Here is a 25,471-nt window from a genome sequence, read left to right on the forward strand (position 1 = left end):
AAACCAACAATCAGCAGCTTTGATTTTGTGAGTAAGCACATGTATGAAAATACAGCTGCATTTCAGCTTGCAGACAGAGCTGGGAAGTATGATGCAGGTCAGCACTGCGCAAAGCTTACCAGCCAGCACCTGAGCTTGCTGGCTGCCCGTCATTTTCTGATACAGAAAAACATATTGGAGTGGTTTTTTTGTTTTCCCTCTGAAGAAGGAGCAGCAGATTGTCAAGTGCCAGAGTGAACACCCAAAAATGTAGGTTTGATTCCAAGAAACAAAGTCTGGGGAGTCTGCAGAGGGGGGGAAAAAACAGAATTTGTGTGTGTAGGAGCCTGTGCTGCCCAAATGCCAGTCCTGAGCTCTGTCCTACCCTCAGGGTGGTCCACTGGGATCGTCCCCCACCACAGCTGTGGGCAGACGTGGGAAAGAAATCCATCGGCCAGGTTTGATTGCCCAAGTTTGCTGAAATGCAGAAAGCAAAAGAGGGGGGACAGGCTGAAAAGCACAGGGGAGGTGGCAGTGCTCCACCCATAGCCTGGGTGCCCCCACACCCAAGGCACGGGCCACTTCTCCTCGGGAAGGCCAGAAAGATTTCCGAGCCCCAAAACTGAGGTCGGTGCCGTTGGGGTGGGTCGGGCTGGGGTGCCCAGCCCAGCCCCGGTAGACGCAGCCGGTGTTGGCATTCGGGCTGTGCTCAGCCCGCGGGACGGGAGGGAAGGCCAGGGCTCCTCTCCCCCGGGCCTCGCCTCCCCCCAGGCCAGTGCCCGAGGGGCCGGGTCAGGCAGGGCCCAGGAGGCAGCACCCGCGGCTCCATGGCTGGGCTGGGCGGGCACCATGGAGGGGCTTCTGGGTCCCCATTGGCCAAATGCCTTAGGGTCGTTACCCCTCAGGCCCTGATTGGCCAGGTGCCCTTGGGCCTCAAAGGCCCCCAATCCCTAATTGGGCAAGAAAAGTTGGGGAGTGGTTGACCCTGGTTCCTGATTGGCCAGCAATTTGGTTTACAGTTGGGCCCAGGGCCCTGATTGGCTAGTGCTGTTGGGCCTAAAGGACACCCAGACCCTATTGGGCAAGGAAACCTGGCTTCCAGTTGCTCCTGGGCTCTGATTGGCCACCTGCCCCTGCATGCCAGTTGCACCTGGGCCCTGATTGGTCATGTGCCTTTGTGTTCCAGTGGCTCCTGATTTCTGATTGGCCAGGCACTCGGGCCCCAGTTATCCCTGCTCTCTGATTGGTCAGGTGCCCCTGGGTTCCAGCCGCCCCTGGGTCCTGATTGGCCGGGGCTCGTTGGACCCTGCTGCCGCCTGTCGGTTGCCATGGGAACTTCCTCCTCTCGCGCCTCTCCCCGCCGGTTTCCTGGTGAACTTTCACCCGCTCGGCGGCGGGTCACATGACCGGGGCCAACATGGCGGCGGCCGCGGGGGGCTGATCGGCGGCGCCTGCCGGGCCGCGCCGTATCCGCCCGCATCCCGGGCCGCGCGGGGGGGTCCGCCCCGGGGCCCGCCGCCCCGCTGCCCCGCCGGCCTCCCGCGGCGTCTGCGGCTATGCAGAGCGGCAGGAGGGGGCCCGGCGGCGGGGGCCGGGAAGAGGTGGGTGCGGGGGGGGTGGACAGGCCCGGGGCCGGTGCGTTGTCCCGATGATGCGCAGGGCTGGGGGGGCCGGGCCGGGCCGGGCCTTGTTCACCGGCGGGGGGCGAGTTGTTTCCGTCCGGCGCCCGCGGGCCGGGGGCCCTGACACTTCTTCGCTCTTGTCTCCCCTCTGCAGACCTTCCTGCGGGTGCGAGCGAACCGGCAGACCCGGCTGAACGGTGAGTGCGGTCCCGCGCGGCGCCCCGGGCTGCCCCCGCCCCTCCGGGCCTCCTCCCGTGCCGCCCCTTTCCCAGAAAACTTTCCAGAGTTGGGCCGAGTTGCGTGAACCTCCCCGCAGGCCGGGAGCTGCGACCTGCCTCGCCTGGGCCTCGACGTGCAGCTGCCGGGGCACGGGGTGCGCCAGAGTGAAACCCTCCGCGTCCGTCCCGGGCGAGGCAGTTCTCACTGCTGGGGGCCCTCCAGCGAGTTCATAAGTAGGCCCTGAATCCTGTATTTTAAATTACGGGGCCGGGCTGCTGGGCTTTGGCGGCTCACATGGCAGAATCTTGCAGTAAACTTTCAAACCAGCAGTCTGAGCGTCCGCGCATCTGACGTCATGTTTTGGGTTGTTTTTTTTCTTCTCTCAAACCCACAGATGCTGGTGCATTACTTCTGTTGTTGTGTTTCTTGGTGTTCCTAACAACGAGTAAACAAATATTTCTAGTGAAAAGTGTCTGGGTATTTAAAAAACAAATCAGAGGTCACTTTATTTCAGAGAGAAGGTCCCATCTGTGTGTTTGTAAATCAGAAAAAAAGCTGAAAGTACACTTTTTTTTAGCTTGAGCTGAAGAAGTTGAAATTCTTTTCCCAAAGTTCCGAGAAGTCAGAACTTACCATTTAAATAGTAACAATATTCTGTCATCTGATTTTGCATTGCTTATAGCGGGTCTAATATGCACCATTTAGTCAAAATTTGGTTGTTCGGGCTATCAGGAGGCTTGTTAATTTTGGGCTTCCTGCCATGATGGTTCAAGATAACACCAGTGACATTGTGCTGATGCAGTTTGTTTAGAAGAAGATAGAGTTACTTTTACAAAATAGCAAAAGGTTTTAGAGTGCACTGATACCAAAATAGTTTGCTTGAATTTTAAGTGCTACATGTTTAGCATAGTCTTAGGCAAATAGAAGTAGTATTAAGTTACTGACCCAATAACTTTAAGTTACACATAACTGAATTCAGAGCTAGCTGGGAGATTTTTAAACAACGACCCTGAGGGCCAAAAACCTGTGAACTCTTGAAATTCTGTTAAGTCATACAACAAAGAGATGAGTTGTCTTGCATCAATTACAGGTAACTGCTGGCAGGTGCGCTCCTAGATGAGTGCAGTGAGCTGCCAGTGGTGGCAGGTAGACCCTTTTCCTGACACAGAGACTTCAAATGGCTGAAATGCACTGAGGTATTGCTCTGACTTGTTTTGTGTGACACAGGTCTCTGGAGTCAGTGGTGTCAAACTGTTTCTTTATCATTTTTGGATAGCTGAGGCTAAGCTCCCACCTTCCACCTTTTTTCAGGCCAACAATGTGCAGTTGCCTCATTTTAAATTTTAAAAAAAAAAAAGTCTGAGCCAGCTTGTGAAGTTCTTGGTGTTGTAGAGTCCTTCAGTATGAATGAAAGCTCTTGATGACAGCGTGCTCTGCTGAACTGGCTCAGTAGTGCTTTATGCTTTTGACTTTAGCCTGAAGTAGGGCTGCAGCCCAATCTGTGTAGACTGCGATCTAGGAACTCCTCTTGGGCTTGGTTCTTGGATGTTTTCGTGAACCTGGGCTCATCATCTAAAAGGAGGCTGCTAGTTTTGTACAGTGTTTGCATTGGTTTTGCTGAATCTTTCACTCTTTTTGTATATACTTTTTGGGGTACAGTGAGCAGAACTAACAGCCATGTTCCAAATGAGGACATTTGGTTAATTTCTATAATGCCCTTATAACACAGGTGTATATCCGTTCTGTTGTACACCCTAACAGTGCTAGGTCCAGATGTTAGGGAGCTGGATGCAGAAATGTTAGCTGAAATGCTTTGGCTTTGGGTCACAAAGAAGGTCAAACTAGATCAGAACTGGTTCCTCACAACCTTAGCTTTTTATGTCACTGATTACTGCTGTTCCCAGAACATACCTGTAGCGATGCCTGGTTCAGTCCTATGCTGTTAGATTAGCCTCCAGCCGGACTGTTGGGTGGGTTATAATGCTCCTTTCTATGCATGTGACTTTGTGACCACTGAACTCAGCCTGCTTTCTTGTTTCCTCCTCCATGCTTGTTTGCACTAAAATAACTTTGTGGTATTCATAAGCTTTGCCACATTATTGTTAAACAGTTATTTAAGCAGTATTACTCCAGATGAAGAACACTTCGAGTGCTTTGGGAAAAAAATGCCTATGTGTTTTAATGAGCTTGTAATCAATCACACAACTTTATGGCTTGTTCTGTGAGAATGGTTTCCTTATCCCCGTTAGTTTACTTTGACAGAAATTATGTAGGACTTGTCCAAAGACATCTGACTTTTTGTTTCATAGTCTTATTGACACACTGAAGAAACTTAGGATATAGAAGATTTTTCTTTGACAGATAGACTGCATTTATTTAATTTGTTTTTATTATGTTTTAAGTGTAGTTTTCAATATTGTTGAATCAACAGTTAACTGTTGTAACCAGTTTATCTTGGTATCTTTGTCAAGCTTCTTACCAGATGAGTTCCAGAATAACTTCTGGAAACTCCCCCCCATAAAAAGGGGCCCACAGTGTTTGCTCTTCTCCCACATAGTCCTTGACTCAAATCTTGGCTGCCCAGGCTTTCTGTGCCCAAGTCATGTCAGATCTCCTCAGTGTGTTCCATCCTGTTGTGGTCAGTTGGGAAACAGCAACAAGAGCTAAGGAAAGAGAAGGTAGAGAGGGCGATGTCTTCTGTGAGCTGCTGTTGGCCTGGCTGCAACATGATTAGGTGCTGATAGTTACATGGTTCACAGGTACCTGACAGTCCAGAATTTTAATTCTGTAAGTCAAACCTTTGGCTTAAATTGAACTGTAAGTAAGGTGAATGCATTTGCAAGGTCTGGAGCAGGAGATTAATGTTCTGTCTGCTAGACTCTCGGTTGAGTGTTTGTATCTGAACTTTCCTGTCAGCCTCAGTGAGTTAATCTTGCACCTCTCACCTGTGCTAAACTCACTTCAGAGAGGTTGTGTCCTTGTGAACACAGGAGTATGAGGTGCTGATTCCTGGCGAACCCATGTGATAAAGAAGGCATTTCTTTCATTTGCCTTATTTCCAGTGTTGCCAAACGGGAAACTTTAAGCCACCCTGTAAATTGATGCTTACGGAGTTTAGCAGTGCAGAGCAGGTTAGGTAGTCATTCAAAATTAGAGGCACAAAGTTATGGGTTAGTGTATCAGAACATGGATTCAGCAGGTTAAGTATGTGCCAACTTCGGAGAATAGTGTCAGATTGAAGGTTGCTGAAAATCATCTATGTGGAAGTTTGGCCATGCAAATGTGAAAGCCCCACTGAGACCCTTCTGTGAATTTGGCCCTTAGTGTTCTCTCTCAGGCAGATGAGCAGCAAATTGTACATAAGGTCTGAAACAGACTCATTCTTGACCATCTGTTTTCTTGCTTTAGCTTTTTCTTGAGATGTTTTTTTGTGCTCTGCCATTGCTGCCTTTGTTCCCTTGGATCAGATGCTCTTGAATAAGTTGATCAGCCACAGAAGCTTTTTGTGGTAAGCCTAATAAAAATAGGTATAACCACTCCTCAAGACCCCTCTAGTAGATTTGCAGAGAGGACGTGCTAACTCTTGTGCTTGAATATCTTTGATTCAAATTTAGGGGTATTTGCAAAGTTGACATTCTCAGTAGAGTTGTAAAATAGGTTCTTACAAAGCTCCTTTTGCAACTGCCTGAGAAGCTGATTCCTGTATTGGTGGTGACCATAAGCCTGCCTCTCTGGGCAGACCTCCGTGGAGGTGGTTGCTGCGCAGTTTGTTGTTGAATCACCGCCAGCATGTCGTGTGCTTTTGTAGCTGATGGGTGGGTGAGGACTAAAGCTGGATGATTTTCACTGGAAAGGAGACAAAAATGTTTCCACTTAATTTGATTGGCCTGCCATTGCAGGAGCTGCTAATGATGTCTGCATGGCACTCGGGGGACCACTCAAACTGGTGGAGGGAATCATAAGAGATATTGCTAGTAACTTAATCATCTCCTTTGATGCTGCGGTAGAGGTTTGTATAGTGTCCACTGCTAGATGCTATGCGAGAGCACTTCTGAGGTAATTAGTGCCCTGTCCTGAAGGTGAATTTTTGCTTGGGGAGGGGAGTACCAGTGAAAGCTAAAACCCATTAGCTTTTCTCTCAGGAAGTTTTGCTGGGCTAGAGCATAACGTGATCTTCAGGCATTAATAAGGTTTAGCCTTGATGGGGAGAGCCCTTTGTGAGGAAAAAATCCTTGGTTTCTTGGAAGCGATGTCTGTGGGCAGGGGTGGGCTGGCTCTTTCTGTCTGCGCCTGTGGAAGGCAGGGGCCATGTACCCTTAGCAGCAGAGGCTTTGTCAAGTGCAGTTTGGCTCCTCCTCTAGTGCAAGCAGCTCCTCGCCTTGTGTAGTCTGAAAAGACCCCGTATTAGGAAAGGGAAGAGCAGCTCCTTTAGCCAGCACAGCTCTTAAGTCAGAGACCATAACTGAGACCCCAGCCCTTGCAGAGGGTTCAGATTCTTGCTCGCTTCCATGTACTGCTTTCTCATTCATACGTTATGGTCACTTAAACTCCCTGGGTGCCCAATGGTTTAGTGTAACCTCAGGGAGAACATGCACGTGCAGCAGGAGCAGTGTGTAGGGTAATGTACATCTGTTAAAAGTGAGGCCTCAAAGGTGCTGGAAGCCCTCTGATGGCCTAATAATAATTATTAATGCTAATAAAAATTAGTGAACTCCTCACCTCCTGGCAGAAGGCTGGAATAATAACTACAGAGTCTTTGTTCAGTCAGAGATAAGAATGGGTTAGCATTGTGCAAAAACCTCCTTCTGTGAGCTCCGTCCTCTTCTTGCATCCAGTTCTCCGCTGGCTGCGTTTTTATCTTCCTGAATTACAACAGGGAATGGCTTCCCCCCCCCCCCCCCCCCCGCCCCCATGCTCCTGTGACAGAAGCGAGGGGAAGAGGGATTAGTGAGCTAATTAGAAATGATCGCATCTATCAACACTAATTAACAATCCTGTGGTCTCACTTGCGTGTTCTTTTGAGCTGCTCCCCTTCGGGACAGCACCACAATCACCCCCTGCCTTTGGGGCCGCTCCGTCCCTTCTGCGCTGATTGGAAGTGATAGCTGGGCTGTGTGTTGTGTCGGGTAGGGACAGTGCTGCTCGGGATGTGCTTTCTAGGCTGCAGCATTTCCTTTCAGTTTCTGCTGTCACCAGGGGCACCCTGGGCCTTTGTGGGCACAACACTGCCGCTGCTAATGACCACAGAATGAAAATGGCAGGGGGATTTGTTTTCAACACCTCTTTCTTCCAGTGGCTTTTTCACTTGTGGCACGAGAACTTAAAGGGCTGCTTCTTGGCGGAGGTAAATGAGCCAAGATAGGGGCTGTCTGCTGAGTCTTACGTGGAGCTGGAGCAGAGTGGGATTCTGTTCCCAGCTCTGCACTAATGTTTCAACAGTAGATCAGGTGCTTGTTCTGGCAAAATGGTCTCAAGAGTTTATCAGTGCAAAACCTAAAACAAGTTGTCTTCCTTTTATCACTGTTACATGGACTGGAGGATGGCAGTAACAAAGTTAAAAATACTAATAAACTTGCAGGCAGACTGACTTAGCTGAATTGATTGGCCACGGAGAGTCCTACCAGAATAATTAAACTGCTCCTTCCCTATGTTTCCCTGTTTAAAAACAGGATGAGGTGAGAGAAAGATGTGTCTGCAATCAGGATAGAGAAAGCTTTGTTCCTGTGTTTTCCTCTAGTCGGATCGGTGTTTGCTGGAGAATGCTCAAGTCATGTCCGATTCCAGCCTTCTCCCCTATTTCGTGCTGGCTCCGCAGAGCTAGCAAGGCAAGGAAAGAGCATCCTAAACTTATGCGAAAGAGCCGTACTGGAGGATATAGGTATTCACTAAACCAGAACTTCAGAAGTCTCTTGTGCACTGAAGTACAAACCAGAAAGAGCATGGCTTAACTCTGACTACTTCTGATAACAGGGCTGGATGATGTTGAAGGGGGAGGAGGGATAGCGTTTTGGGGTTCAGGAAGCAGTGAGAACACAAAAGACATTTGGGGGGTCATTGTTTTATTTAAAAGTGGAACATAATTCATCTGGGCACAATGAAATTAGCAATAACACTTCCTGATGTTTGCTTCTGTATTGACTGGAAGTCAAGCTGTTTACGTTCTGGAGCTGACAGTATAGGTAAAATAACAGATTTAAGCAGACAAAATAGAAGGGAAACTGTTAAAATATCCCAGTAGGAATATTGAAGTACCTGAAGTGTGTGGAGAGGCAGGTGGGCTGTGGAGCTGTCAGTGTGGTGTACCCAGCACAAGAAAGGGTTGTGGAGCTTCAGTAGATGAAATTTAGATGACTGACAAAAGTGGTGTGCATTTATTTGACAGTTTCTGTTGTTCAAAGTGCCAGGTCTCAAAAACGCTCTCATGGTCTGAAGTTGCTGTCTCTTATTCTAGGAATATCACATTTGCAGAAGCCTTTTCATGATGGCAGGAGGGAAGATTTGTTTTGGAGGGAGTTTTCCTACAAATCTGTCTCGTTCAGTGAGGAAAAGCAGTGCTTAGGGAATAATTTGAAGTCGTCTTAATCCTGGAGCATCACAGAGTGTAGGGGATGGTGAATATTCCTAATTCTGGATTGTGGAAAGCATATCCTAACCCAGGAAAGCATATCCTAACCCAGAGAGTCCTGAGTCTAGGGAAGGCAACTGGAAAGCCCTGAAAGAGGGCTTTCAGGTCTGTGTTGGTTGTTCAGGTGAAACTTTAGTGCATCCACATAACCAAGTGAGTTATGAATTGATGCGCTTTAGAAAACGATTGACAGAAACTTACCTGTACCTCAGTCCTTCTCTTCCTGTCATTCCAGCAGCTTTCTCTGACTCATTGGCTGCAGGGAGGTGTTGATCCCACAGTATTCAGGCATGAAGGCTTTCGGGGTGTGCTGCAGTGCTTACAATGTCAGTAACGATTTCTGGCTAACGCAGCTTTTTGGTGGTGTCATCTCTCATTATCACATGGGCTTTCCTTGGGCTTTTCCTTGCCTCTCATTCAGAATTTTGACCTTCCTTATTAATTCAACAGCGACTTTCCTGCAGCCAGTGATTGAGTTATTCAGTAATACCTGCCTAAAGCCATCATAATAAAGGACAGAAGTTCTTTTTAATGCAAATTATTTGGTTCCACATGTTTTGATCACATTAAATGATGGCTCAAATTAACCAGAGATTAGATTAAGCAATGGGCTACCTTGGCTGCTTTTTCTAATCATCGTGATTCCTAACATGTTTGTTTCCCAGAGCATGCCCTCAAGAAGGCAGTGTAGCCCCCAGTTTTCCTCTACATGAAAATGGTGAAATAAAAATAACGGAGAGAGGCAGAAGCTATCTAGCATAGGTGCTGTGTTTATCACAACAAAGATCTTTCCACAAATGTTACCTGCTACTAAGATGTTGCTCTGATTTGTTCATGTTGTTCTGGGAAGGAATTATTCATGGTGTACCGGAGGCTTTGTGGTCCTGGAAGTGACTGTTACATCATCCTTCTATGGTCTAAGCAAGTTCCTGTATAGGGAATAGGTGTGTTAGTGGATGGGTCTTGGGAGTTAGAAGGCAAAATCCAGAACAGGATTCAGTGGCTTGATCACTCAACTTTAGAAACAATTTCAGGCTTCCAAGAGAAAGTATTTAACCATTTGAATAACTTACCCGGGGATGTGCAGCAGATATTCCCTCTCCTAGTTATTAAATTGTGAGTAGTTGCCTTTCTGAAATCAGGCTGTACTCAGCCACAGGTTACAGGTTTAATCTGGAAAGTGCTGAGTAACAAACAGTCTCTGTACTGTTTACCGAGATCAGAATAGGGAGTTGCAACGGGATTTTCTCATGAAATCATACCAGCTCTACCCAGGGTTTATTATTTGGAGCTGAGCAAATAGAGAGAAGAGTGGATCTACAAACTTGACATGTCTTCCTTTTTTTTTTTTTGTTTTGTTTTCTTTCCCTGGTTTCTCCATGCAGCTCGGATTGGAAAAATGAAACGGAGGAAGCAAGACGAAGGGCAGGTATGTCCCCTCTGCAGCCGACCTCTGTCAGGATCCGAGGAGGAGATGAGTAGGCATGTGGAACAATGCCTTGCAAAGGTAGAGGCGCAGCAGGATCACCAGCTGCCATTCCCTTCTCCCTACTTCCAGCTTTGTCTGCAGTTGACCTAACATGGGGCAAAAACTAACATTGCTGAGCTTGCAGGCAATGCTAACGATGTCTCCCTAAGAACTGTAGTCACTTCTCTTTGTCTTGAAAGATGGATTCTTCTGGGTTTTTCTCCTGTGTTGCATTCATAACTTTTTTACTTCATGCACCCTTTCACTGTTATTGAACTCTTAAGTTGTAGACTGTAAAGGTAGAGCTATTGAAGTTTATGAAGCTTTTTGTAGGACTTCGCACTTCCTATGTAGCACAGCAAGAAGAGTTCTTTCTGATCTCTGCCTTTAACAACATTGGAATTATTTTTTTGTTGGGTTCTTCTGTAACAGACTGGCATTTGTGAATGTTGCAAAACCGTCTTACTCCAGGAAGTGCATTTGAGCAGAACCATTCTCTTGCTGTTCATCCCAAAGACAGCAAGGAAGAAGGAGGAACAAGCCCTAGGGGAGGGAGTTGTGTCATAGGGCTTTCTGTGCTTGTTTCTCAGGAAAAGCCCACAATGGAGATGATAACAAATTCATTCTTGTTGCCTCAAGAGTTGCATGGTGTAAAGAGAGGTGTCTTTTAATCCGTGTGCTCCAAAAAATACGCTCTAGGAGAACATTCCTGCTGGGGGTTGAAGGAATCTGTGGTTTACATGATAGGGGAATTGTGCATGCAAGGTAGGGGAATGCACGTTCATGTTGAAATGCACGCCAGCATTGTTGTAGGAACTAGAGCTTAAATTTCCATGTTTAAAAATTATGAACCTTGCAGCTTGTTTTGATTTTAAGCTTGTCAAGTTCTTCCAGCACCCATTTACTTCTAGATTTAGATCACTGGGAATGGGGGCGGGAGTAGATGCTGCTGTCTGCTCTATACTTAGCTGTCCTGGGAACAGTCCAGCTTTTCTTCTCCATCCCACCCTGAGTTACTAATCCCAAATTGCTATTTCATACATCTCAACACTCTGCCCCTGCTTTACCCCGTGCAGAGAGAAGGTTCATGCATGACTGAGGATGACTCCGTGGACATCGAGAACGAGAACGGGAACCGCTTTGAAGAGTACGAGTGGTGCGGGCAGAAGAGGATACGGGCTACTACTCTCCTGGAGGGAGGATTTCGAGGTGCGCCAGTGTTTTGGGGGCCTTTGTAAATCATTCTGCTGTGAAAGTTGATCATTGTCTATCTTTAAAGGGAGGCACCTAGAGATTTGCCTTTTGCAAAGGGCGGGACCTTCAGCCTTTGCCAGAATGTAAAGTGATTTCAGTTTTCTGCCTCTCTCGAATGATGAGAGTCAAAATTTGTGCAAATCTTTAACAGTGTGGTGTTATTTCTTGCTTGAGAAATGTGGCTGAAGAGGGAATGAGTAGGAATGGGTAGATCATTTGGGGAAAATAGCTTTTTATATGTTACACATAGTAAGAAATACGTGGAGATATGTGAAGAGAGGGAAATAGAAATGAAATTGTAAAAATTCCCAGCCTGGAGTGACGAAAGCTGGTGTATCAGCCTCTGGTGATGTATTGAAGGTGACAGCTAAGTCGCTTTAGCACCTGCATAAAATATTAAAGGACCAGTTGTGCATTTATCACTCCATCCCTTTTAAGGTTGATAAATGAGAATCCAGGAACCTGCTCTGCACCTCCAGCACTGCAAGCCCTTAGGGCTTCCAGACAAACACATTTTATTTTTCCTTCTTCTTTTGCTCCTTCCCCAGCGACAGGGAAATCAGTTACTGAGGAGAGAGTGAGTTATGGCAAAATTTGACCTCTCATGAGCTTTATTGGTGAATGTAATTTTAGCTAGAAACCTGGCCCCTTTCTTACACTCAGCCCTTTGGCCTTGAAGAGGAGCATTTACTAAATGTTCGTTGGCATGAACCTCTGGCACTAAGGAGAGTCTCTCACAAGCAATCCATGTAGCGCATGCCTAATGAGAGGAGGAATGCTGGCTCCCTCTGTTCAATAAAGAGGATGGGATGTGATCTCTTTGTATATCAGCATGGATTTTAATTTAAAATATCTCAAGAGGAAAAGCTAATACGTAAGGGAGCTGGACTTAAAAGCCAGCCATGTGCTCACTGACAACCTGGCACTCCTGATCTGCTCTTACCTTCCTCTGAAATTAAATTGTAGCTGGGTTGTAGCAGAGCAGATGATCAGGAGTACAGAGGTGAAGGAGCAGCATCTTCAGGTTTTAAAGGCTACCCAGTAAAGCTCACACTGTCGCTTCCTGTGTCTGTAGCCTTACCTACCTTAACTTTTTTGTGCCCGCATGGAGAGTTGAGTCTGTACATGATTCCAGGTAGAGGTCTGATGAGACCATGTAGGGCCTTAGACTATGTTTGTGTAGTATAGTTACTACAATCTGTAGTGGGGAAGCATGGGATGTCTGTGTGCCTCTATTGTTGTCACTGCTAGTCCTGATTAGAAAAAGCTACTCAGTTCATTTCTGCCCTTTTTTGTGCACGCATAGTTTCTTCCTTCACCCCCGCCGAACACCTGAGTTAGAGGGGAGCACAATCTTCTGCTTCCTTTGGTGTGGACATTGTGCTGTCTTCACCTGGTTAACATTCCTGGTTGGTTTTGAGCTAACTCACTGAAGTGTGATCTGAACTTTTCATATTGCTTCAGTTTTGTGGAGACCCTCTTTGGAATGAGGCTTCAGGTGGACAAAATGTATGTAATGGATGTGATTAGGCTGTGTAAATGCAAAGCACTTGCTCCTTGTTGCATTTTCTTCCAGATTTTGAGGAATTCTCAAATGTGTTAGTTTGCGTTATATAGATCAGCTGCTTTCCTCCACCAGAGGTTAGACAGATTCTAGCAATGGTCAGGGCTGTAACCTCTGCTAGATGGCTGCACACGCATGGACAGGTGCTTCTGTATTTCATGCTTAGAAATAGCTTTGCTTCCATCAGGAAGTATGGGGTCTGTCTCCTCTTTTCCTCAAGAGTGTTTAGTTACATGAACAGATCCAGCAAAGAATCAGAAGACTAGGGGAAGAGTAGAGCACAACTAGATGCAGTTCTGAAACTTTGCATAATGACCCTGATGGGAAGGCTTTTGGATCAGGCTCCTTCCCTTTGTGGTGCTGGATGAAAGGTGTCTGCAGATCAGCTCGAAAGCACAGGAACCTCCATGTTAGCATTTGTAGTGAGGAGCATCCTCTCTGTGCAGTTTTTGGTGGCAGAGCCACTGCTGAAGAAATTACTCCACCTGAGCAGCTGGCAGGTCCTTAGCACATGCGTTTCTCCTTGCCCTTCTTCCTCTGGAGCACACCTCTGCTGGTAGCTGGTTTCAACAGCTGACACTCTCCTCTAGAGAGGTGTCCTCTTCCCTAAACGGGAACTTTTTGCCACCAATTTTCTATCTAGTATTTTGGGATGACCATGTAATATCTGCAGGGTACCTACCTACTCTGTGCAAGAAGTTTCTGTAAAATTTGGGAAGCCAAAGCAAAGCTGGAATGATCTCCCATAGTTGGCCAATTGTATTTCTTTTTAAGCAAGTTACGCTTTTTCATGCTCCCTTTTGTGGTTCTTGTATTGTCTCTGGCTGCTGACATTCAGAGGTCTCCATCAGTCAGGCCTGCTTTCTGCGCTCTCAGGTAACCTTAAGGTGACTGTCTTTTTCCTTTCTCTGCCAGTGTTGGATCTTGCATTGTTTTAGGGACAGAATTCTTAATTTACAGCCCTGAAGCACAGCACAACGTTTTGGAGATGCTTTCTAATGCTTAAAACTGCTTTGTCTGGAGTTGGCAAGGCCCTCGTTAACCCCCATCACCCGAGGCTTTGTGTTTGGCTCTGTTCCCTTTGCTGAGAAGTAGCAGTGATGTGGAAATCAAAGGCCTTTTATAATGCCAGACAGCCTTTGCCAGGCTACAGGGTTGTCACCAGTGTCTAAAGAGATGACATGGGGGAAATACATAAAACTGGAGGGGAAAATAGATGTCCGTGTGTCTCATTAATTTAGTTTTTAATCGTGTGTTGCTTTGAGGAGATGTCACAGCTGCGCAAAGGGGGAGCAGGACACTGTGGCCAGCATGTATTGCATGAGCCTGTCAGACCATTGGGCAGCGTTACAGAAGTGACTCAAACTTAACACAGGTCCTGGCTTCTTCTTTTTACCATTTTTGGTTAATGGAAAAAGTTCATATCACTCTCAAGGTGAGGAAAACTCTTTGCTAATTACAGGAAAGATCCTGCCAGGTTCTCAGGTGGGGGAAGGTTGGGAGATCCTGGTGTTTATCTTCTTGAAAACAGAAAGGACAGGGAAATGAACAGCCCTGCTCAGGTTTTCTGGAAGGTGGTCTAATACTTGGGAGTAGTCACAGGCTGAAACTCCCACTTGTGTGGTTCCTAGGATGAAGCTTTCTTGCTTCCAAAGGGGTTGCAGGGAAAATGTGCTCCTCTCACATGAGGGGCTGTCTTAGAAGGTCGAAATTCTTCTGTCTTGGTGTTGCAGCTGCAATCCCCAGTCGGGTCTAGTGCAGCAGAGCCAAAGCACACCTTTTTGCCTGCCACGGCTTGGCATACTTGAGGCAGGGGTGGAAAGGTAGAAAGAACAGGAGACGGCAGCAAGTAGGAATATGACGTAACTGAGAAGTGCTGGGTTCAGTATGTTGTCTCTTAAGCTATTGGGTTTGGTGAGGGCATTCAGTCAGGAAATATTTTGTACTTCTAACTGTCCTGGCTTCTTAAAGCATCATTTGTTATTGCTTAATTTGCTTACCCAAAACTGCAGGATGTAAATTAAGATTATTGGCAATTATCTAGGATTTGGCACCGCTTTGTTTCAGCAGAGGTCCTACTTGAAGTAGGGGTTTGTAGCAGGAGAGTTCTCGCTTCTGTTTGGGATGGGTACAGAAGACTACCAGCATGAAATATCAAGCGCTGTTTAAATCAAGCTTGTCCTTCAAAGTGGAAAGCTATTCAGATGTAGTAATCAAATATTTACCTATCTTAGAACAGTATCACAAAACTAAAATTTCTCTTGAAATGCCTGAACATTCAGTATCCATCTATCCCCACGCCTCTGGACCATCCCTCTCTGAAGCTCTTTGTTGCAGGGAATTATTTCATGCCATCTTTGTCTAATGAGTTTCTGTGTTTAGGAAGCCAACAAGGCTTTGCAAGTGAAAGCATCAAGTGGCTCCCTCTCTGATGTTTTTTTTTAACGCTCAACATATTTGTAGCAATTCTTCTGTTCCCTCTCCAGAATGGATGCACATTACCCTCAGTGTTTACACTGTAAGGTTATCCCTTTAAAGAATTCCTAAGGGAAGTTCAAAAGGGTTTTTTTTCTTTGGAAGATTCAGTGTCTCTTTTTGTGTGTATGTCTCTTACTTGAAAGAAGGGAAAGGGAGGGGGTGAGTGGGGAAAAAAAAAGTGCTTTATCTGAAAAGAATCGCATCAGCTTCGCACTGATAGAAGCCGCTGTCATCTCTTAAACGGCTTAGCACAGTCAAAAGGCAAGAGGACTTAAAACAGTGTCTTACACAGGGATCGATGGGTGGAACACATAACTCGTAACTGCAAAAAAAAAAAAAAGAAGCACGGGGGGGGGGGAGAGATAACGGTAATGATTGCATTGAGGGAAGCTTGAGGGAGGCTTGTTCTTTGTAACACAGCTTCAAAGGTGTCTGGACCGGTGCCTAAGCAAACTGTCCTGTGAAGTCGCTGCCTCTGTAGGTCTGGGGAAGGAGGGGGGATGCTTGCACCCTTCTGTTTCTTAGCAGATGGGACAAAGATTAGTAAATGCCAGGTTAGCAGCTCCCTTCTGCTGCTTCACATTTGAGGAAAGGTTTTTGTCACTTGGTCTCTCTCACTGTCCGTTCTAGGAAGGCGTCTTGTCCAGGAGAGGGGAAGGAGGCAAGGGGCGGTTGGGGAGATCGGGTGGGGGGCCGGGATGTCAGTTTATCGATCGCACCTCAGTCAGGAGAGCTGCAGGCACAGTGCTCTGAGCACGAGCGGCAGCGTGCTTAATGTGATTGAAAGGCAGTTAAAATGGCGGTGACCTTTTCAGGGGGAATTAGATTGCCTGCCAAGAGTGGTTAGAGGGAGTGATAACGCCAGCTTGAGGAAGCTGTCCAGTCTGCTTCAAAGGTAGAGAGACAGAGACAGGGAAAGCAAGCTAGCAGCAAGTACCATTTAAAGCACGAACCATGTGGTCTGATAGAACAGAGATTGCTGTCCTCTTTAGATATGAAAGAATTGAAGAATTGTAACTAAGTTCTCTCCACCCGTCCCCCTCTTCTCCCCTTCAGCTCCCCCACCAAAAAGTCTTCCTCTGGGCACAGTAGCAAGCTGGTCACCACTGCTTCTGTGGGTTTCTTTTCGTTCAGCAGATCAGTCGTATCAAAAATAACACAGAAGAGAGAAATACTTCGAAAATGTTAAAATGGTAAGCAGGTCATTTTCAGGGAAGGATACTTTCTGAGAAAGATCAACATGACAAGGATCTGTCTGATAGATCGCAATACTCTTGAAGAAGGAGAAACGCAGAGGGATTACTTAACTCTGAAGTTTCTCTTTATTTCTTCATGCTGCCCTCCTCCCAAGCTAGCAAAGGGCTCCTATCTGTTTGTTAATGTCTTAGCAAGGGAAAAGAACAGCACGACTTAGCATATGCATAGAGGGACTTGGTAAAGCCTTATAAGCTGTAACAAACTACAGTCATCCTTGGGTGCCCATTTGCATTGGATTTCACGTCATGTATAATTAGGGCAGCTGCCTGGAAAGTGGGACTATATTAAAATGTTTAAAAGTTTCCAGCAGATGGCTGCAGTCCCACTCTCAGCTTTCTATCTCTGCAGAATCAAGATGTGCTTCAGTTTGAGCAGCAAATGTTGTAGGCCAGCCTTCGTCCAGCATGGGTTAGTTGTCCAAGAAAGAGCATTGGGGCAATAGCTATACGCTCCTCCAATTTTTTCTCCTTCTAAATACATGCAACATTAGAAACATGCTCTCAAGTGTGAGGTCCTGTCCTCAAAATCTTAAGTAGATGCTTTTCAATTCTTCTGCCTCAGCAGCAGGTGTTTATGAACAGTGACATTGCTTGTGTCTGGTAACTGCCTGGCTGAAAGCTCCAAATAGAGGAGGAAAGCTCTGTTTCGCTTCTCGGTGCAATTTCATGAACATCAAACTCCACAACAAAACTCCACAAAATCTGTGTTTGACACATGTGGAAACTGAAGCATGGACACACATCTTTTCTCATGTTATAAAGATAGTAGCAAAGCTGGTGACAGAGCTTAAGTCTTGCTCTAGAATCTCACCTAGTAGCCAGCACTGCCCTCTTTTTCAGGTAAAATATAATGAGGCATGCAAGAAAGCTTCAGGAGGCAAGGATACTTTCCATTTTTCTATGCCAGGGGGTTCAGGCTGCATTTAAGATTATGCTAGTAAGAGGGTATAAACTGATCAACTCAAATCCAGCAGTAAGTAAAAGCGTGACTTCTCCTAAGAGACTGTGTGAGAAATAGAAGATGTCGCTGGCATGTTTAGGCCTTTTGGAAGAATGGACGAGTAATTAGAATAATCTTCCCCATTTCTGTGTAGATGAGTCAGAATTCATTCATTTTACCCTGGCAGGCTAAAGCAAACTTCAACTTGAATGCAAGAGCAGTCTGTGGTAAGCGTATAGGGAATCTTTGCTATAATGAAATTCTTAATCATCCTCCCACTTAGTAAGAGTTCAGTTTTCCAGTGTCAGCATCCCTTGTTGCTTAGTCTCTAAGGTGAATGCATCTATACATCTGAGCATCCTTCCCAGCCTCTCAGTCTTGGTTTTTTAGCCTTCCTATATTTGGTTTGCTACCTTCTGCTGCTCACTTCTACCTGCTGTAAGCTTTCAAGTGGGTGAGATGTATAAATTTCATGTTTCTCAAGTGCTTATTCTATGCCTCATCCCCCCTTTAGAGGGCTGCTCGGTCCCAGAGCACTCATATGCCTTACCTCAGCCCTTGTGTAAAATAGTGGTAATCCTGGTAATCCCTCCATTGCTGAAGGACAGTACTTTGCACTTGTCTGGTGGAGTAGCCCAAGCACTCTTTAATGTTAGCACCTCTCTCCTTTGAGAGGAAGTACTTGTCCATAAGGTAATACTTGACCTAAAAATGCTGAGATATGTTAACATAGTGTTACATACAATAACCAGATGGGCTCTATGTGACTATTTCTCCATAGTTTGTATTCACATATAGAATTTGAGGGATTCTGTGGCTAATAAATGTCTCTTGGATATTGTACTGAATATTAATATCAGAAGTTGACTTTAGTGAGCCGGACAAACAGATGAGAATAGTACATGATTTTAAAAAGAAAGAAAATCAGAATTCCTGCCTTAAGTACAAAAGCCATCATGACCCACCATGTAATTGATGCTTGATATTATGTGTGTTTAAAGTTTATAGAATGCTTCAAGGAACATGGTTTTCTTCATTTTGGAACATGAAGTAATCAATGGGACTTAGCAAAGTAAAAATCACTTTAACAGAAAAAAAGAAACTGGTTCTTATAACTGTTAAGTCATGATTGTTGATAGTACATTTTTGTTAACTTGAACACATGCAAAAATGTAAGAACCTAATTTTTGTGGTCAAACTGCCAGAACACACTAGCTGAAAGCAGCACAATCAGCTAAACCTTTCTGTTTGATTTACGTAATGCCAACAGCCACTCTAACCGGAAAAAGATTTTCTGTGGGAAGAAGGGAAATTCTCTCTGTTTGACAGTATTATGTATCGTACTTGGAGGAGGAGAAGGGATGTCTGTCACCCAGCAACAGATGAAGGAGGAAAAAAATTAATTAAAAAGAAAACGGAAAATGCAGTTGTAACACCGTGAAAATTGGCAGGGGGAGTAAGGGAGCAGGTAGAGCACCTGAAACTACTCAATTTTTTGAAATTGACTGGGTTTCAAGTTGACAGCATCCCTTTAAACTTCAATTTTGCTAGATCTCAGACATGCAGCATAAGATCTTCCAGTCCCATCTGCTGCGCTTGCTAAGCTACTCTCTGCAAGCCATTTTTCTAGTGGTTTGTCTGCTTTGGTTTTGAAAGTCACAGGCTTTAAGACAGTCATTTGATAATTTTTTTTTTTCTCCAAGTGTCTGCAGCTTTGCTAGAACTGCAACCTACTTCTTGGACACTCAGGTCAAACTTCAGCCTTAAGCACCCAATAGTTGATTGACGTGATTTTAATAGCATTTTAGAATACAGTTGTTAAGTCAGGGGCAGTGAGATTTTTCTAAAGGAAAAAGGGAGCACGGGTCTCAATGGCTCTAAACAGCTCCTGTCTCCGCATGTTGTCTTTTACACTTGGCGGTGAAACGCATTATCGAGTAGTGCCCGGAAAGTGGCTAACTGCGTTTGACACACGCCAACTCCCTGCCTCCACACTGGATAATTGCATTGTCAACTGTTCAGCAAAGTGGCAGGTGACACTGCAGCCGGATTGATTGTCCAAGTATGGAGGCTCCCAAGACTGTCAGCCACCCAATCGATAGAGTTTACACAAGACACTGTGACTGCATCTGTAACTAATTTCAGTTTGAACCTCTCAAGATGCATCTGTCCCTGTTTCCTGGCCTCTCTTCTTCTTTGCTTGCATCTTCTCCCTGGACGAGGAAGTTGCTTTCCCGCTGAAAGCCTGGCTTTATTTCTTGTTTTGGAGCTGGAAGTGAAGAAATCAATGGTGTGTTTTGTGGTTTCAGAGTTGAGGGCATTACAGCACATGGCTAACTAGCAGCTCCAGTTTTTCAATCAATACGCTGATCAATTGATTAAATTAGCACTGATTTTTCTTTCTTCTTTCCAGCCTAGAAAAGAATTAGTTTGGGGGGAAGAAATATGGGTTTGGCCCGTGAAATTTAGCCCTTGTTTTTTCCAGTCCTTGGCTGCCTTTCTCCCATGAATATAATCTCTGTGCTCATCATTATTTAAAGCAAACTGCATCGAGCCCCACTGCTGGCAGTGGCCCACTGTAAGCCAGGGTGTCACTTTCAGCTCTTCACCAGCCTTGCTGCTTCATGCTCGGCTGCCTTAGAAAAGTCATCCTCCAAGCTCTGCTGTGCTGCTTTATTATTGGCAAAGTTGCGACATTCCTGTGATCCCTGTCAGTGGTGTTTATTGATCCAGTGATGTGAATCTGCTTAGTGATTCAAGATTACTTTAATTCTCCCTCTTCCTTTTTTGTTTGTTTCCACCCTCTCCCCAGGGGAACAAAAGCTTTCAGATCCACCTTTCCCTGACTGTGGAAAATGAGCTGTAGCTGCAAAGACCGTGGCTGTTGCTGCTGCTTTTGTACTTCAGCTCTGGGTTTTGAAGAGCAGCCTTTGAGATAGACATGAGACTGTTCTCACCTTAGTGCATCACGCCAGCGTGAGGCTCTAGGAGGTAGCCACGTGTGAATGGCCACACCAGGTCAGACCTTTGGTCCGAGTGTGTTTTCTGCGCTGCAGCCACAATCCACACTTGATGGGTTATGGAGAGGCATAAAAGAAATCTCTGGAATACTCCTTGGTGCTGCAAGGGGTGGGGAAGCCTCTTCCCCCAGCCTTGCAGCAGCTGGCTCTTATCCTGTACAGCGGAGCTTGCTTGCCCTTTGTTCAGCATGCTGCTGTGAAATGATGTTAATGGTCATAAAATTATATGGCCCTTTTTTTAAAAGCAGCTGTTCCTCTGATCTGTTAGCAAAGATCACTATGTGTCCAAGATGCTGGTAAGCAGACAGGTCTCTGGCAGCCCATTTGTGCCTCTGTGGGAGCTAATAGTCAGCATCAGATGGATGCATCTGCTATTTCAGGTGTATGCTGTAATGGCACAGCTGGGTGTCAGTTTTCCAGGTAAACCACTGTTTTGCTTGAAATGGATCTGGCTCCAGAGAAACGAAACCATTGTCCTGCAAGCGGCTTTTCACGGCCTCTGAATGTCACTTTTCCTGCAACAGGCTGGGAAAGTCACCAGAACTATTCTGTCCCTGTTTCTGCTAGAAAAAAATTGGGGAACAATTTCACTGTCCAAAAATGCAGCTGGGGAAGTGTTACAGATCTGCAGAAAGACTGCTGGTTCAGGATGGCCTCATCTCTGCCTTTCTCCTGTTTTTGAGAATCTTTGATGGCTTTCTCTTTCTTCCCAAACGCCTTTTAAAATAAAACTGTATCCATGCCATCTTGTCCTCTTAGTACTAGTTTGGGATACTTCAGCAGCTGATGAAATAAACCCAGTTTAGAGCCATTCTCGGGAAGTGTGTGTGAGGCCTGGCCGTGTGTCTGCATAAACTACTTTTATTGCCTTCATTGTTTTTACTCTCCAAGAAGCCAACGAGTGACATTTCGTTAAGAAAATAGAGTGAACGTGCTGTAAAGGGAGGTTGTGCAGAAAGGGGTTACTGCGAAGAGTGTAATTAGCAAAGGCTACAGTTCTGGAGATTTACGACAGGCTTTTTTCTTCTTTCCTGAACACGTGTAAATTACCTGCAAGCAGAATGAATGCCTCTTCCCAGCCAAAACAGGCCCCAGTAGAGCTGCGTGACCCTGAGATGGATTTGGATTTAGACCCATTTACAGAACTTACACAAAATTCTGGATTTCTAAAATACTTCTGATAGATTTGACATACCCCCACCTTCCTTGAGGGCCAAAGAGGAGAGACACTAGTTATGCAGATGAGTTTGATCCTCTGCGTGAGCAGCATCTGGTAGCTGCATTCATAATGGTGGTGCAAATAATACTACTAACATCTTAGTTTCATTCTTCAGTCTTATTTGGAGTGATAATTAAATATATACAGAATGGCTGGCTGCTGAAACTGACTTACCTGCCCAGATAGGAGTTGAGCAGAGATGGGGCACAGTAGGTCTGTGTTTTCCTACCTATGCTGATGAAATTCGGCTGTGGTCTTTTGGGTCTGCGCTGGTCTGATTGTCTTACCTTCCTACTCCCGATACTGCCCGTCTCCATGTGAGCTCATGCCTGCGCAGGAGCCAGCAGTGCTGCCAGCACCTGAAGCAGCATATGTTGTTACTTTGACCATCTGCCACTGAATGTGATGGAGAAAAGGAGGGATTTAAATGTGAGGCCCTTTTATCTGTTCTGTGAATCTGCTTATATATCATGTTAATGACTCTCAATCTTAGCTTGAGCCACGACTCACTTGAGAGATGTTGAGATGACCGGTCATTGCAGGGGATTGCACAAAGGAAGTGAGATTTGAGAAGCAGTGCAGAGGTCAGAGAGGATGCTTAGGCATAGGGGTCAGCTTAGGAGAAACCAAAGTGCTATGAAAACTTATGGAAAGGGGAAGAAAAGGATTTCTGATTAAATTTATCTCCCGCCATTATCAATAGGCACACTGAAGAAAGTGGGAAGTGTCTTCCAGTCTCCTTCAAGCTCAGCTGATTCCTGTAGCCTGCCAGTGCCTGCAGCCTGGCGGCAGCGAAGAGGCATGCAAATTTTTTTCTGCTTTTCAGAGCTCTGCGTGGGTGTTTCAGAAACACTGTTGCTTGTGTAGAGTACCTAAATTTTTCAGAAACTACCTCGAATTGGTGCTCAGGTAGACTGCTCCGAGGCCAGCCCAAGCAAAGCTATGTACACAGTACTGGAGGGTGGCGGGCGCTCTAGGTAAGTGATCTTGATAGGTACATTCTGATTGATGGGGGAGTTTGTCTCCCGAACTGTCACAGGGTTTATAGAGGTGCCACTCAATAGCAGTGCTGGAATTGCTTGTCAGAGCACCTGGCTACAAGAGCAATGGGGATTGGAGACAGAGCTGTAACTTTGTTTTTTCTCTGCTTAATGGCCCCAGCGTCTGACCTGGCTGCTCACTCCTGTTTGTCTGGACCTTAAGGAGGCAGCTGGGATTAAGACTGTCAGAGGATTGTGCTGCTTTAGCATCGGGAGGCTAATTGTATTGGGGCTGGCAGTGTATGACGAGCAGTTGCCTCCTACCAAATGCACAGCAAGAGCAAAAAATCCTTCAACAAGGAAAGGGAAAGATAGAGGAGAGTCTGCATTTTGGTTTGTTCTTTTTTTCATCTGAAAGCAGCATTTTCAAATTCACATGTGGAATTATGTTCTTCAGGCCTTAGGTGACTCTCCTTGTAAGATTCGCAGCTGCTCCTGTGAATAACAGCCTCAGGATCATGTCTCTTGTGAATTCCTAGGTCAAACTCACAACTTAACATTCCCTTGTCGGATTTCACTTTATTAACACGATGGGATAAAGTTCTGGTCCTGAGCATTGACCTCTGGGTAGGGGCGTTGGCTTTAGAGGTCTACTCTAGGCAGCTTTGCTGACGGCTGTGAATTACTGTGTGACCTTCAGAAGCTGAGCCTTGCTGGAGGAGCCCTTCCCCATTCCCAATGCATGCTATTGAATTGCAAATCACCCGAGTGTAGTGGTAGGGGGTCTTCTGGAAGCTCCCATTCTCCTCTAGTGGGTCCAAAACAATGCTGTTGTAAAGGCTGTTTTATTCTGCTCGACGCCCTCTGTGCTCCATTTCACATTTTCCTTGCTCCTGGATGGCAGCACACGCCGCCGGCAGGAGCTGGAAGTTGTGAGCCTTCTTTACACTTGGGCTGAGTTAGAGAGAAGCAGGTGTGATCCTATCAGGCCTTCCTTGCATTTAGTGGTCCTCTTAATCCATTTATAACAGCACTTGTCCAGAAATCTGGTTTGAATGAGCCTGAGATGAATGAATAATGTCAAGCAGTTCAGACGTCAAATATTTGAACAGCTGCGTGGGTGTTTTCACTGGCTTTGTGCATGGAAGCAACCCCAGGAAGTTAGACAAGGAGGGTCAGGTCGAAATTGTGGCACCAAACCCCAGCCCACTGGAACTGGCCTCAAAATTCGTCCCTGCTGCAGATGAAGGGGCGTTAGGATGCTGGTGGCAGGCCGTTCACTCCGCAGGTGATGCTGGACAGAGCTTTGCATGCTGTTCTTTGGTGTTCTCTTCCATGCAGTGGCAGTACTGGGATTTATAGACCTTTTGATTCCCATCGGAAACATATTTTGTGGATTTTTTTTTTCCTTTTTTTTTAAAGCAGCCTCTGAAGTCCTAAAACTGATAGCACAGCTTATATTCAGAATCTTTTCTGGGTACACGGAGGTTACTTTGTTTAGCATACAGTTTCTGAATCAGTTTGGTTTTTTTTTTTTACCGTGTTGCAATGGATTGCGCTTGGTCATGTTCAAAAAAAAAACCCCAAAATCCATTATTTGGTGAAGATCTGAGAGTTGGGTCACCTTATTGCAGCTTCCTTTAGGCCCTGGCCTGGGAGTCTTGTTTTGATCAGAAAAGAAAATTTGCCCTTCTCCTGCCCCTCATCTTAACCTATGAACTTCTCGGCTATGCTCTCCTCTCTGACTGAAACGCTGTGTCAGATCATCCCAGTGTGTGTCTGTCATCATAACACATAGTGTCCAAACCCTTCCTCTGTATCCTCCCTGTGTAGGGGGGGGTGGGACTCTGTTGGGAATGCAGTGGTTCCTATTATAGAGCTACATTCAGCAAAAGGTCTGTGGAATCTTTTCCTTACAGACTTAAAAGGGATTTTCTTAAGTACAAAGGTTTTGAGAGCAAGGACACCAGGATTCTGAAGTCAAGGTGCCTTAATATTTGTAAATCGTATCATAGCAAGCAGATCTTCTTTTCTTAAGCTCTAAGCATAAACCACTACTTGGCTTGAGTCACTTGGAAACAAAATTGATGGAAAGGTGCGTGTTTGCTGTGTGCTTGGCATCCTTGCAGAAAAAGGGACACAGGGAGCAGTCCCACTCGCTTTCACTCTTTTGGACACCTCTACCCCCCACCAAGGCACTTGCTCGAAGTATTCATTGTCTGACTAATGTTCAGATCACCTCTGGGACTGGCCAAGTCACAGCTCCAGCTTTGCATGATTTGTGTTTCCCACAGCTACAAGAAAAATTAAGACCTGTGTGTCTGAAGTTTATGGCCTTTGAGAAGTGATGGGCTAAAGTAATGCCAGGTGCAGGGGATGGTGTTACTACAGGTTAAATGCCATACCTGTAAATTACCACCCCGTTGCCCACTGCGACCTCTAAGGCAGCTTTGAAAGGCTGTCCAGCTTCTTTGACAGGTCTCTCTTACTCCTCTAAATCTTCTCCCAAATATTGTGATGAACTGAAGGATTCAAGATATACTAGATGAGCCATTGCAGTAAGAGAAGGCAGCTCGTGACATGTGTTGGCTGGCAGACTGCAGGCAGTAGGTGAAACACTTTATAAGGGATCTGCTGGAAGAGGGCTGCCCCAGTGACACCACAGAGCTGACCTACAAGCCTGGATGGCTCCTGCAGCACCTGGCGCAGGCAGTGGATGCTGCATTGTCAATGCTAGTTTTGTTACCTCTGCTGAAAATTAAGACTGGCAATTACTTTGAAGTAAAAGGTAGTTTATGCTTCTAGGGAAAGGTTAGTCTTAAAATCATTGTCATGCTATGGTTATCA

At 45.8% G+C, this 25,471-nt stretch overlaps 1 protein-coding gene across 4 annotated transcripts in view; it reads left to right on the plus strand.

Annotated features, from left to right (window-relative positions):
- Positions 1 to 25,471, plus strand: part of RNF220 (ring finger protein 220) — a 225,741-nt gene that overhangs the window by 167,197 nt on the left and 33,073 nt on the right. For 2 of the 4 annotated variants that reach the window (XM_059821814.1, XM_059821815.1), the window contains 3 exons: positions 1,756 to 1,798; positions 9,831 to 9,952; positions 10,990 to 11,122. In XM_059821814.1, the coding sequence (XP_059677797.1) occupies positions 1,756 to 1,798; positions 9,831 to 9,952; positions 10,990 to 11,122 (298 nt within the window). Of the gene's footprint in view, positions 1 to 1,535; positions 1,581 to 1,755; positions 1,799 to 9,830; positions 9,953 to 10,989; positions 11,123 to 25,471 lie in introns of those variants that run through there. The other 2 variants (XM_059821817.1, XM_059821816.1) reach the window with 2 other exon arrangements.

The sequence above is a fragment of the Gavia stellata genome, chromosome 10 (genome assembly GCF_030936135.1).
Source record: "Gavia stellata isolate bGavSte3 chromosome 10, bGavSte3.hap2, whole genome shotgun sequence".
In the NCBI taxonomy this organism is placed as follows: Eukaryota; Metazoa; Chordata; class Aves; order Gaviiformes; family Gaviidae; genus Gavia; species Gavia stellata.